The 14,197-nt window shown below is 47.6% G+C and overlaps 2 protein-coding genes across 2 annotated transcripts; both read right to left on the bottom strand.

The window, feature by feature from the left end:
- Positions 1-6,370: 6,370 nt before the first annotated feature.
- LOC117855663 (probable magnesium transporter NIPA9) lies at positions 6,371-10,365 on the bottom strand. The gene is made up of 9 exons (XM_034738046.2): positions 9,979-10,365; positions 9,785-9,883; positions 9,578-9,707; positions 9,358-9,446; positions 9,068-9,124; positions 8,941-8,999; positions 8,668-8,788; positions 7,564-7,712; positions 6,371-6,837 (listed from the first exon to the last, which is right to left on the bottom strand). The coding sequence occupies exons 1-9, from the start codon at positions 10,087-10,089 to the stop codon at positions 6,621-6,623; spliced, it is 1,032 nt and encodes a 343-aa protein (XP_034593937.1). The 5' UTR covers positions 10,090-10,365; the 3' UTR covers positions 6,371-6,620.
- A 1,473-nt stretch (positions 10,366-11,838) lies between these two features.
- Positions 11,839-13,702, bottom strand: LOC117855662 (glycylpeptide N-tetradecanoyltransferase 1). Its single transcript, XM_034738045.2, has 2 exons — positions 12,279-13,702; positions 11,839-12,196 (listed from the first exon to the last, which is right to left on the bottom strand). Exon 1 carries the CDS (start codon positions 13,633-13,635, stop codon positions 12,328-12,330), a length of 1,308 nt encoding a protein of 435 aa, XP_034593936.1. The 5' UTR covers positions 13,636-13,702; the 3' UTR covers positions 11,839-12,196; positions 12,279-12,327.
- Between the last annotated feature and the right edge of the window lie 495 nt (positions 13,703-14,197).

The following is a 14,197-nucleotide window of genomic DNA, read 5'->3' as shown; positions in this document are numbered from 1 at the left end:
AGAGTTTTGGATTTCCTCTTAGTTTTGGACTACATCTACAGTTTTTTCGCCGAGTTTATCTGCAAGAGTTGTCATCAAAGTTTGGTCAAAGCAAATACACAGAGTACTGGTGTTCGCTAGTGAATCTTATCGCTTCACCGTAAAGCTTGTATAATTTTTCGTTTTTAACCTGTACAACCAAAAGGCTGTCTTTTGGATTCAGTCGCTTTGTGTTCTATAGTCCTCCGCTTTCATCATTTTTTCTCTCTTTCTGTGTATACACTAGTGCTATATTTTACAGAAGTATGGTATGCCACTACCAATTTATCATGACAGCTACAAATCATTAAGTGAAACTCTTTTCTTTGATTTCCGACGGAGCTGAGTATTTGCTCAACAGAGTACTTGTCACTGAACTTGACTAGTCAAACTTTGGTTAGCATGCGTCTTTCTGTCACTGAGTATTTGTTGAGAAAATGAAATTACATGCTTGTCTTCAATAGGTACACTGGTTCCTGGTGCTCAAAAGGCATCATATCAGGTAATGTACTTTTGTTTATTATACTATTCATAAGCAAAGCACATTAGAGACATCATATCGTATCTTTCTCATATTCTAAGTACGATCCTTCACCACTCACTCGATATTTTTTTTATATGCTAATCTAGTAAGCAATTAAATGTATCAAGCTCGTAACAAAGTTGTTTACTCAAGAATGTTAACTCGAAATGATATCAATCAGTACTGTAAGATTTTGCCTCTGAGAGAATTCTAGTCAATAAAAATTGATTTGTCCACTAGGAAAAATATGAGCTTTTTGGTACGGTGTTGCCACTGCACTCTTAGGAGTTAGCATGAAGATGGCAGAACAGTGCTAGCTGGAAATCAAAGATAGCGTGTCTGATAGGAAACATGCAATTCCCATGAATATTGATTAAATGGATCTTGCACGTCGACTGAAATAATACTTATATGTAGTCACATCACTACAACCGTTTGCAGAGAAGGTTTGGCGCCCTAGTGCCCTACCAGATGGAAGATAAATAACAATGCGAGTTCGGTCAAGCAAATTCAACATTTATTAGTGTTCACTAATGAAGAAACGCTTGACAAGTTTGGCTGAACCATGAAGTCAGAGTAATAAAGAGAGATTTGCTTGGCAACCTTATCGCTGCACCATAAAGCATGAATACCTTTAATTTCCCTTTTTAACACAGTACAGCCTAGCTAATTGCGTTGCCTAAAGGCTATCTTTGGGATTTTGTTTCTTTGGGTTCTAGTCCCTCTATTTCATCATTTTAGTTTTCTTTTGGCGTAGGATAATTTTCGTCGATTGAGTTGGGTAGTTGACCAATTGATAATTGTCACTGAATTTGCTTAGTCGAACTTTGACTAGAAATTTTCCTTTCTGTAGTACTATCTAACATGACAATGATATTGTCATATTTGTCCATTTTTTGGAGAAAATGAAATCATGAGTTCTTTCAACAGGAAGCTCTATTCCCACTACACTACTGGTCAAAGCATCATGATAGGCAACCTACCTTTTTGTAAGTACTTCTATTAAACCAAAGCAAACCTGGGACATCTGTATCATTTTCTATGTACGATCTTTTAGCGCCCGGTCCATTGTTTTTCTAAATGCAAATCTGAGGAAGTAAATGTAGCAAGCGTAATCAAGATGTTTACTCATGAATATCCACTTTTGAAGCAATGGTGATACCACAAGAGTACAAGACTTCGCCTGTGAGAATGTTAGTCAATACCTAGTGCTTTGTCCACTAAAGAAAAACTATGAGCTTGCAGTGTTGCCAGTTGCCACCGCACTCTTAGGGGCAGGCAACATGACTGTGCAAACAACCAAGATAGCGTAAAATTGGCAAAGCAATGCTAGCTGGAAGCATAACGTGTCTGAAAGCAAACACGCAATCCCCATGAATAATCTGAATCTTGATCACCAAGTGAAATCCTGTGGTACACTCACATCGCTACACTCGTATGCAAAGAAGGTTTTGCGCCTACCAGGCCGAGAAGACGACTACACTCGTATGCAAAGAAGGTTTTGCGCCCTACCAGGCCGAGAAGACGACTCTTAAGGGGTGTTTGGACAGTAGGTGCTAAACTTTAAAAAGTGTATATTGGATGTTCGGATACTAATTAGGAGGACTAAACATGAGCTACTTATAAAACTAATTGCAGAACCCTGTGCTAATTCGCGAGACAAATCTATCAAGCCTAATTATTCCGTCATTAGCAAATGATTACTGTAGCACCACATTGTCAAATCATGGACTAATTAGGCTTAATAGATTTGTCTTGCGAATTAGACTCCATCTGTGCAATTAATTTTGTAATTAGCCTATATTTAATACTCCTAATTAGCATCCAAACATCTGATGTGATAGTTGCTAAACTTTAGTATCAAACACCCGATACTAAACACCCCTTAAGGGCATCCGATACTAAACACCCGATACTAAACACCCCTTAAGGGCATCCGGAGAGTGTGAAATAACGGGATCCTAAGACTGTCCGCACTCATCATACTCTATTTCCATACTCTCAAAGGAATATTCGGCTGTCACTCGTCGTACTCTATTTCCATACTCTAAAAAGGAATATTCTATCCCGCCCCATGTTTCTCTGCATTACGTACTCTATACCAACAGTTCGATATTTTATTCCCCTTCCCCCTCTCCTCCCCAAACCGTTACCCTCCCCTTCCCCCGACGCCTCGCCCTCCCCGCCGCCCCCCTCCTCCCCTCCCTGCCGGCGCGCTCCTCCCCTCCCCGCTGGCCTTCCTCCCCGCCACCCCCTCCTTTTCCTCCACCTCGGCGCCCTCCTCCTCCTCCCCGCCGGCGCCCTCCTCCTCCCCGTCAGCGCCCGCATCCTTCCCCCCCCCCCATCGGCCTCGTCCTCCTCCCCGACGGCGGCGGCGGCGGCGGCGGTACGGAGGCAGCGGGCGGTCCGAGCGGAGGCGCGAGCGGGTGTTCGTTGGCGCTGGCAGCGGGTGGCGGGAGGCCTGCACGTCCGCTAGGAGTAGCGGACCGGGGGCCGTCCGCTTGCGTAGCGGACGCCAACCAGTACCGCGGTGCGGGGTTTTTTCCGCTACCGCGATACTGGACGATGGTGTAGCGGTCCCCGGTGCGGACAGCCTAAGGGTGCGTTTGGTTCGAGGGACGAAGTGGGACGGGACGGGACGATCCCACTTCGTCCCGTGTTTGGTTTGGAGACAGGTGGGATGGGGACATCCCTATGAGGGAATATACCCTCCAGATGCGGGATGCCCCCATCCCACCAAAACGAGCGGACGGGGGCATCCCACTTCGCCCCCGTCACGCGCCGTTTGCGCGGGCGAGCGCGGCCAGCGCGGGCGGACCCGCCGCCGGCGCGGGCGGGCCCGGCGCCGGCGCGGGCGCGGCCGGCGCGCGCGGACCCGGCGGCGGCGCGGGCGCGGCCGGCGCGGGCGGGCCCGGCGGCGGCGCGGGCGGACCCGGCGGCGGCGCGGGCGCGGCTGGCGCTGGCGGGCCCGACGGCGGCGCGGGCGGACCCGGCAGCGGCGCGGGGCTGGAGGGGTGAGCGCCCCAAGCGGCGCGGCCGGTGCTTGGGGCACGAGGCCGGCGCGGCTGGGTCCTGAGCTCCGCGCGGCCGGGGCACAAGGCCGGCGGGAGCAAGTCCTCGGGCGGCGCGGCCGGGGTCCGAGGCAGCGGCGCGGCCGGGGTCCGAGGCAGGCAGCGCGGCCGGAGCTCCCCTGGCTGGCTGCTGTCACACGGAGGAAGATGGTGTACTCGTGACAATGACAGGTGGGGCCCACTAACGGTAGCTAACGGAAGCTGAAAACGGTGGTCGTCCCATCTACTTGAGTACCTCCAACCAAACAAAAAAATGGGACGAACTCATTCTTATCAACCAAACACGAGTCGGGACGATCCCATCCTAAAAAACTGGGACAGAACCGACCCATCCCACCTCGTCTCCAAACCAAACGCACCCTAAAGCTTTTGAGGTCGACCTGGTACATAGCAGACCCGGTCATAAGGAGGTGTCTTAAGCGAAAAAGCTTAGGACCGGCCTCAAGCTTGATACCCGGTCGTAAGAAATAAAATAATCGGAGAGAGAAGGGAACGGTAGGAATGCGCGCACGAGAACGACCGAAGATTCGCGCGCGAAGCGAGTCCGGCGATCCCCATCTGCTGGTGCCTTGCCGCCCGAGCCGCCGGTGCTGCACGCCGCCTCCACCGGTGCGCGATGCTCCACTGCATGAGATTCCACCAGTGCGGGCAGACGCCGGCAGGGGAGCGGCCCTGCGCGGGCGAAACGGAGCCGGGGAAGGGAGCCAACAGGCTCGGCGTCGAAGCGTGGCCGCCTGGCCGACATCCGGCGACGGCGCGCGGGCGCGGCCGCGCGGGGACGCGGCGCTGGAGAAGAACCAGGAGGAGGCCGGTGGCGGCGGGCTCGGCATGGAGGACGCGACGATGGATTGCGGCGGGCGGCGTAGGGGTCGGAGGCGTGGAGGACGGAGGAGAACAGAGCGGTAGGAGATGGGATCGAGAAATTTTCACGGGATATTTTTCTGGATAGCGGGCCCACCTCTAAAGGCCGGTATCGGCCTCAGTACTAACAGCTGGGAACTTATGACGCGTGGGGACCACCTTAAGGGCGAGGTCGGTCGCAGACACCCTTCTAGCCTTGTAGATGTATGACGTGCACTGACACCGGTCCATTACCACGTAACAGGCGTTCATTTGTTGATCCATAACTGAGACCACGTTTAGTTTCCTCCAAACTCCCAACTTTAACACTATGAAAAAGAAGATTTCTCATCACATCAAACTTGCGGTACATGCATGGAGTACTAAATGTAGACGAAATAAAAAACTAATTGCACAGTTTTGTTGTACTTGCGAGAGGAATCTTTTGAGCCTAATTAGTCAATATTTGGACAATAATTCACAAATACAAACGAAACGCTACAGTTGCGCATTTATGGTAAAATGTCAATTTTGCTACTCCCAAATTGGGAACTAAACAATGCCTGAATTAGATAAAAAAAATGCCTGGACAAACAAAATCATGTCTATTATCTGCTCCCATCGTTATAAAATATAGCTCCATTCTAAAATATAGGTTATTTTAATTTTTCTAGATACATAGACTTATTATGTATCTAGACATAACCATGTACTTAGATGCATAACAACATCTATGTATCTTAGGGTGCGTTTGGTTCCTTTGCTTATTTTTAGCACGTATCACATCGAATGTTTAGATACTAATTAGGAGTATTAAACGTAGATTATTTACAAAACCCATTACATAAGTGGAGGCTAAACGGCGAGACGAATCCATTAAGCCTAATTAATCCATCATTAGCAAATGTTTACTGTAGCAACACATTGTCAAATCATGGACTAATTAGGCTTAATAGATTCGTCTCGCCGTTTAGCCTCCACTTATGTAATGAGTTTTGTAAATAGTCTACGTTTAATACTCCTAATTAGTATCTAAATATTCGATGTGCACGAGTAACCAAACGGGGCCTAAACAACATCAACGTATTAAAAAATTCAAAACGACCAGCGACCACCTAACCCAACACAAGAGATGCCCATATTTAATTTTGATAGGGCTGGGCAGTTTCAGGATAATGCTTGTATAGCTTATGTCACAAGGGAAACAAGAAGGAAGCATCTGCAAGCTAATCCCCTTTTTCTATAAAGCATCTTGCTCAGGCTGATCCGAAATTCCTAACACACTTGTAATACATTCTGTTTTGGACCAACTCGGCATTGGCCACTTTGCTTGGCAGCATGGAAAATGGAGCCACTATGAGAGCAACCATTCAACTTTTACGACCCCACTTGGTTATTTTTTAAAAAATTGTTCGTTTAGGACCAGGAAAATATCTTCCGTATAGATTAAAGATTGTTGGTTACACTGCAATGTAGTGGACATGTGAGAGAAGCAAACATCTTTTCTTTTCTCAGTGAATTCAAGCTGAGAATTCAAATGAGGAAGAATGAAGGGAGTGGAGTAAAGCCGGCCAGCCGCCAGCGCTCGCAAGAACCGTGAAAGTTTTGCGCTAAATGGTTGGACAGAGCATCAAATGCCCCGTACAGAATTTGTTCTTGCGCAAACCTGGACGACAGCCTGGTTGCCTATGGTTCAAGGCAACATTCAGGAACCGACTGGTTGCCTCTGGTTTTTGGTGGGAATGGCCGAGTGGGGTACTAGTTAAACTCGCTATCCCAATTCATCCCCCATATATATATACACACAGATAAACACCTATATGTCACAGTCCTCCTAATGTGGCAGCCACACAAAGAAATACTGCCACATGTCAGGTGATATACGCTATTTTCCAACAGGTAATCTGTTAGATAGTAGTGGGCAGAACCAGTCATGAATTATCACTGAGCAACCAAACAAACGACGAGATGAGACGTGACATATTTTGCAGTATTTTTTTTTCCACACTTCTGTTAGTCCTATAAAGGGCAGGCAGTATGATGAGTAACCAACCCAAACTTTAAGATGCTACTACTCTAGACTTCTACATTGGCATACCCATTCAATCAAACAATGACATGACGCATATGAGGTGCCGAAACAGATTTGCTCCAACAGCAACATTTTGCTAGGCCTTCTCCTTCGTTGGAGAAGTAAGCAGATGTAACGATGACGCATGGATTGTTGTGGTTGGGATGGGGTCCTTCCCTCGTGCTGAACCGGGCCTCCTGATGCTGTGGGAGCGCTCCATGTTGCTCTTCAAAAACTTCTGCACTGGCCTAGGTAGACGTGCAATCAATCGGGTTGAACTAACAAGTAGTATCACTCCTGTGATAATGAAGAACCTGCAAGATACAGCTAGTTTGTTAGATTCTCCAGCAGTAGGGCGTCCTCGTAAATTGTATCATCCAAATTGAAAAGAAAGCAGAAAGAGAGAAACAAGACTGTTCAACAAGAATACTCCTCGAAGAAAGTTACGCCTTCAGTCCTCCGCTGGCATCATTATTTTAGTATTTTATAGAAATCTTTATCATAAGCCATTAGTCACTTTGGCTATCGGTAATCTTACCGGGCTAAGAATACCATCATATAATTAATGTAAACATATACCCCCTCCGTCCCAAATTACTATTCGTTTTAGCTTTTCTAAATACATAGATTTTTCTACGTATCTAGACATAGGTCCATAGCAAAAGCTACGTATCTAGGAAAGCCAAAACGAATAGTGATTTGGGACAGAGGGAGTATTTAACAGGGACAGCTGTAAACAAACTCCCCATTGATTTAAAGATAGCCCAATAAACTGGCGATGCTGTGGACCTATCTGGATGCATGAACATCACATGAAACAATTGAATTCTAGCAAGAATAGGGAAAATCTTATAGCATCCAGAGCAGGCCTAGTAGGCTAAAGGCTAGTACTGCCCTTTAGTATCAGCAGTAGATGAAATTGCTATCCATAACCCAAGCATTGATTGCAGTAACGGAAAGCCAGGGAGGACAGAACCAAATCAAGCAGTGCAAGCTCATACAGTACAGAAGGAGAATACAATGCAGCATAAAACTATTACCATCCAAGTAAGAGAAAAAATCGAGCTGTGGGAGCTTTAGGCAGATGTTCATCAAGTGCAATCATGCCAGCTACAACTCCAGATACTATAGATGCCACTGATGTACATGTAGATACAACAATTGCCCTCCCATGCTTGAGACCTCGAGTCTGCACGAACAAAAGAATCATCAGAGGAGAATACAAATGAATGCAGGACATCATAAGAAATCTATTGGACTAGTCCAATAAACTAGAGCGAATTATAGTAGACATAACAATCAGTACAATGTCTGCAGTGAGCCAAGTGACTGAAATTCAAATAACTCATGTCCTTGAAATTTCAATTTCAGTGTAAGTGTCCATGGAATTTCAATTTACACATAGAAGCAGTATATATTTTTGCCAAAGAAAGAAACTAAGGGGGCGTTTGGTTCCCTTTGCTTATTTTTAGCACGTGTCACATCGAATGTTTAGATACTAATTAGGAGTATTAAACGTAGACTATTTACAAAACCCATTACATAAGTGGAGGCTAAATGGCGAGACGAATCTATTAAGCCTAATTAATCCATCATTAGCAAATGTTTACTGTAGCAACACATTGTCAAATCATGGACTAATTAGGCTTAATAGATTCGTCTCGCCGTTTAGCCTCCACTTATGTAATGGGTTTTGTAAATAGTCTACGTTTAATACTCCTAATTAGGATCTAAACATTTGATGTGACGGGTGCTAAAAATAAGTCAGAGGAACCAAACCAGGCCTAAATAGTCACTCGGTCTCACTGAAAAGTGAAAACTAATTATACTATTTTCATGGAATGGTTACACCACTATACCCCAATCTTTATATAATGAAAGCTTATGTCGTATTTTTTAAGAATCATATCATTTTTTCAATTCTTGTCTCTCCAACCACTTTGCAGACCCATTTCACAAATTAACCTAACTCTGCTATCACAGTATCCTGCTTTTCATGGTCTGGGCACACAATTCACAAATTGGTACAAGAGAAGAATTAATGGCTGCATGTCTCCTAGAAACAAAATAGATACATACATTCTGTGAAGGTTACAGTGAACAGCATAAACCAGGTAGGTGTATCTCCAGAAAGCTAGACATACCTGATACACAAATCCTACAGCACTGCAGCAAACACTACAGGAAATGGCAGCTGGCACAACAATCTTTGGAAAACCCATCTCGGACATCACAAATCCCATCTTAGAGATCACTGAAGAAATCCTATATATGCAATAGTGTTGTTAGTCACATGATCTCCTTACCGATAAATGGTAGTAACAAGTGATGAATGGACAATCCTCGCATTAGTCACATCAGTGTGACAAAAGGCTGTAATATAGAATGATAAAAGGAAACCGGCAGTAGTAAATTACCCAAACAAAATGCCTGATTCTAAGCCATATATGATCTCCTCAATCACTTCGGGTCCAGTCTGCATGGGATGTTCTGTGTTACAACTTGCAATATGCAAACAGGCGCTAGAGTTTTTAAAATACTCACCAACTCTTGCTCGCGCCTTTGTTTTTTATACATATGAAGCCAAGTGTTGAGCAGTACCTGAGATGGTAATTGACTATAGTAAGTTATTTACAGAGGTTACAAGAAGTATTGGCATAACATAATTTAGCCATGCACATGTAACTGTTAGCTCTTGTTAGTACAAAATAAAACTGAAGCAGAACAAATCTAGCCAATTGCATAGCACGAAATACACTTCTGTTGGTAGAAAACATATTTAAGTGCATGTCATGTAATACTAGAACTTATGCAGCACAGAGTATGGTACCTACAAACAAGATGACAACGGAGAGCACTAGCCAGGGTATATTGAGAAGAGGTATTTGATCAACTTTCTGTTCCTCGCCTCCCACACCAACACCTGAAGCAAGAGAACACACAATCAAGCATACATCAACACCAGCCCATGAAACCATCGTGAAGCATTATTAGAGTCTATAAAGGTTTGTATAGTTCAAATTGCAAAGGTTCCAGGTTTTGAATATCTCTCACCTATGGTGCCGAGACCAGCTAGCGTGATGGCGACCCAATCGAGGCCATTCATGACCTCCTTGAGGTAAAAGTGGGAGAAGACGCAAAGTATCGCGAGCCCGCAGCCGGCAATGGGCTGCACAACGGATACCTGCAATGCCACCAGCAAAGGCAGCATAAGCAATCGAATCGCTCGAGGACCTCATGGGGGCGCACAGGAGCACGTACCGGGGCCTGGGAGAGCGCGGTGAGCATGAGCGCGGCGCCGCACATGTCCATGAGGAACCCGCTGATCCAGAGCTGGTTCAACGCATACGCCTTGACCACCTGCGCGCACGGACAGGGACGCCACAATTTCGTAAAGGGCTCGGCGGCGCGATCTGGAGCGAAAGGAATCTGGCGAAGGGACGAAGGGGGAATACCTTGAGCTTGAGGGAGAGGGGAGGGAGGATGTGGGTGCCCTTCTTCTGGAGGACCTTGCCGATGTTGTTGCCGGCGGTGCCCGCCAGCGTCAGCGCCACCGACTCCCACATCTCGCCCCCCGCCGGCGACGATCCGATCCAACGCCTCCGTGCGCCGTGCGCCTTCCGTCTGAGGGTTGGCTCCCTTGTATTTTATTGGACTTTTTCGGAGGGGTGGAGGAGGTGCAGGAGCAAGTGGAGAAGACCACGAGGGGGGGGAGGTGGCCGACTCGTGGCGGGGCTGCGCTTTTCTCGGCCGTGCGCCCGTGCTTGCAGGTGCCGGGGCACATTGCTTTGCGGTGGAGTCCCTTCCTGTCTTGCGGCAGCTGCCGCGGCCGCTGTTGGGTGGCGGTGGACGGTGGTGGCGTCGTTGCTGCTGCTGGTGGGTCGCGTGTGCCGTGTGCGCGACGGGACCGCAAAGATTGGCTCCAGCATATTCGCTTCCATGTTCTCTCGCATACAGTTCCGGCCGCTTGCCAGATTTTGGATGGGGACCTCTTGCCAGATTTTTAGCCCGAGCCAGTTCAGGCTTCACGTATCTTGGCGGATCTGATCATACGATTTCAACAGATCCAGTGACTCGTGACTCGTGGTGTGTTGAATTATGCGAATGCAGCAAGTAGCGCCACTTCGCGTTGGCAGATCAGCAAGGGCTAACCAAGGATTGAACAAAGAAAACAAGTACCAGCACAATAGTCATCAGCTCATCTTCTTGGACGCCGGGGCAACGAAAATCAGTCATCATCTTAAGGCCATGTTGTTTGGATAGGCTTCTCTTAGTCTTAGCCACACTTGGATTATAATCTAAGCGATTTTCTCACTTCTCGTAGTTCAAATCTCTGAAGCGGCTTACCACGTAAACGAGAATCGGTGAAAATAAACAAAGCGTTTGGCAGGATTCTCGCTTATTTCCACCGAGCCGCTCATAAGTGGAAACAAGCGGGGCCATGACGCCCAAGGCAACGAAAATGAATTTCGATGAACAATAGCTGACAAGTTGATACTGACCTTTTGAACTGTGCTGCAGGATAGGCCCATCATCATCTGATGTTCTAGCGCACAAGTTGGATCCCGATTAATTAAGAAGACCTGCTGCATTTCACGCTTTGCTTTCACAATCACCGAAAAGTTCAGTTGAACACAGGGGGTAAAACAAGTGTCTAAGCACAGAAATTTCTGCACAACTGCATCAGACTAAGTAAAAGTTTTTAGCAGCAAATTCGCAGATTAGGATGGTCAATTGCCTATGAATATCCATCGGCATTTATAGTTATATGGCAAACTTGATACGGTAGTGTGTCAAAGGCCAGTCACATAGCTAGAAGTATGCAGCAAATAAAGTTATCGGCTTTGTCTGACTACCGAATGGAGCCACAATTCCACACAATAGAATGCTTGCAACTTCAAATGACTATTGCATTTGAAGTTCGGAAGTACAGTGAGTTAGGTATGTCATCTAGTTGTACAGGGTTACAAGTATCAGGTGAGCTATTTGTAACCAGCTAATATTATCCAAATGCATTGATGCCCGCCAAAGACAATGATGCATACTACAAAGTCCAAACTGAGAAAGCTAGAACATTTATTTTTCATGCGCACTCCTAACTGAGAAAGCTAGAACCCATTTGTCAAAAAACAAGCTAAGTTGGTAAAGTGCCTTAGTGCTGAATGCAATAAGGCACCAAGGAGTCTTACTTTTAGAAACAATGTCACAGCCTAGAGAAGGACAAATGAGTAGTGACATTCCACAAGCCACATTCACGTTTCTGGTGGTGCAAAATGTGGAGAAAGCAAATTACTGAATCACAAAACATCGGAAACTAATAAGAAAATCATCAAAATTTGGGGCAGCATTGAAAGAGCAGCGGCAAATGTTCTAGGATCAAGACATCCATACATGCATACATGCGCAACCACAACACAACAGCACAATGACTTTGATAACACAAGTTCTATCAAAATTTCTTGGTAAACTCAGTGCCAGCATACATGTTTTGGATCACGCACACAAAATATCACTGATGGAAAACAATAATCTTAAATGAAGAAAAGGATTTCTAATTCCAGACTCCTCGTTTGCAAATCATCTTGGACTCCCATCAATGGTCTTGGCAATCATACGGAGAATCACTAACGCAATAAACAAAATGAGAAACCATCGGATTGCACAGTGAACAACCTACAGCATGGAGGACCATAAATCATTACATGGGTATAGCAATCACGAAACACACATACTAAACCAGCGACAGAAGGTGTACCTGCTGCGGAAGTACGGGTGTAAACTGAGGACTGTCCTGATTAGACCGCCTATAGCAGCACAAGGCCAAGCTCCGAGGGCTTGATGCCATTGCGAATACGGTAGTTGTAGAGGTAATAGTGGAGCTGCCCATCTCCAGGACCAAACTTGAGCTCCTTCAGGAATGACTCGTTCTCCATGACATCAAGAGCATTGAACACATCATAGTTCTTCTGCTTGGCAACAATCAGCGCATCGTTCATCAGCTGCTGCAACGGAGTTTTGGTCGAAACATTGTAATACGAGTATGCAGCCTTGAGCGTCGCATAGGTAGCATTGTTCAGCACAGATGACGGCAGCGTGTAAAAGCTGCAGAAATCCGTGACCTCATGCGTCTCAGGGCTCTCTACAAGGTAGCTGTCCACCACATCCTCCTGGGGCAGCAGCCAGTGCTCCACATCCACCTCATCAAAATCCGGTGCCACCACAAACTTCGCAAGGTAGGCCCTCAGCAGCCGTGTGACCGCAGCAACGTCCCGGAGCTCCATCCGGCGGAACCCTGGGGTGAGCGGCGCATCAGGCAGCTTGTAGAGCCGGACAGTGCGGCTCATGGTCATGCGCGGACCAAGGCGAGAAAACCCAACATCGATGAGCTTCTTGGGGTTGAGGGATCGGTGCCAGTAGCGGCAGGTGGTGATGGGGGTTGGGAGGACGACCCCTGCTGTGTATGCAGCCTGCCAGATGTTCTCCTGGTGGACGCGGCGGGTGACCTCACGGATGAGCACGGGCGCGAGGCGCTTGGATCGGAGCTTCTTGTGGACGCAGAGGAAGTTGATCTCGGCCATGCGGACGACATCATCGCGAGCGCGGATGCGCGCGGGGACGCCCGAGATGAAAGCGACGAGCTTCTTGGACTCCTTGGCGCGGACGCCGATGTGCCAGGCGCGGAAGAAGGACGGCGGCTTGAGCGCCCAGCGGAGGAAGGCCGGGGAGTAGTTGAAGCGGAACATGTTCTCGTCGTCCTCGACGTAGTTGTGGGCAAGCAGCGAGTAGAGGTCGGCGAGGAGCGCGTCGTCGTCGAGATCGCAGGTGAGCCACTCGAAGGCGGCGGGGAGCGGGTAGGGGTCGGCGCGCACCTCGGAGAGCGGCGTGGGCGGCTCGATGGCGCCGTCCGGGAGCGACGTGTCGGCGGCGTCGCGGAACTGGCCGACGGGCTGGGTCTCCCAGAACTTGTGGCGGCGGGCGGCGGGGTTGTTGGCGAGGGTCATGTGCTCCTGCACGCGCCGCGCCAGCGCCTCGATGGAGGTGTCCTCCTCGCCGGCGGGGGCGGTGCCGCTGGCGCCGGCGTTGGCGGCGTCGTTGCTGTTGGGGGCGGCCATGGCGATCTGGGCCCGGATCGGCGGTAGGGTTTGGGGGGATTTGGGGGGAGAAGAGACGACGGAGCAGGGGGGGGAGGGGAACGCGAGGGGGCAGCGGGCAGATCTCTTGTCTTGTGGGCTCCTCCCTCCGTCCCTCCCTCGTCGTCAGCGTAGCAATTAGCAAAGTCGCAGCCAAAAAGATTGCGTTAATAATCTAGCAATGGAGTATATATATTTTTCCCCCCTAGTGAGCCTTCACCTTCACCAAAGCTAAGTAAAGCACTTTGTTAAATACGATAGTGAGGATTTACATAATTCAGTGGGTTACAAAAATTATCGTACTGTAACATTTTAACTGATAACTGTTCGTCTCTGCTGATGATCGATTGATAAAAACACTAGATTTATGCTGTTTAACGTTTAAACACAAGCTTTTTAATAGCAAATCAGGACTTGATCCCAATCCTTTTTTTAAAAAAAAAGCTAGCCAGATACATTTATAGTCATATTCGTAAGTAGAAACATGATACCAACATATCAAAAGCGAATTGTAGATTGTAGGGCACAACAGTTATGGGCGAAT

This window comes from Setaria viridis, chromosome 5 (genome assembly GCF_005286985.2).
Source record: "Setaria viridis chromosome 5, Setaria_viridis_v4.0, whole genome shotgun sequence".
Lineage (NCBI taxonomy): Eukaryota > Viridiplantae > Streptophyta > Magnoliopsida > Poales > Poaceae > Setaria > Setaria viridis.
This window is presented reverse-complemented; position numbering and strand designations above follow the sequence as displayed.

Excerpts from the sequence above, each read along its gene's own strand:
- LOC117855663 (XM_034738046.2), bottom strand. The coding sequence starts at position 10,089 with ATGTGGGAGTCGGTGGCGCTGACGCTGGCGGGCACCGCCGGCAACAAC. Across the intron at positions 9,000-9,067 it reads AAAGGCGCGAGCAAGAGTTG|ACTGGACCCGAAGTGATTGA; the intron begins GTGAGTATTTTA and ends CATCCCATGCAG. Across the intron at positions 8,789-8,940 it reads GAATCAGGCATTTTGTTTGG|GATTTCTTCAGTGATCTCTA; the intron begins GTAATTTACTAC and ends TTGCATATATAG.
- LOC117855662 (XM_034738045.2), bottom strand. The coding sequence starts at position 13,635 with ATGGCCGCCCCCAACAGCAACGACGCCGCCAACGCCGGCGCCAGCGGC.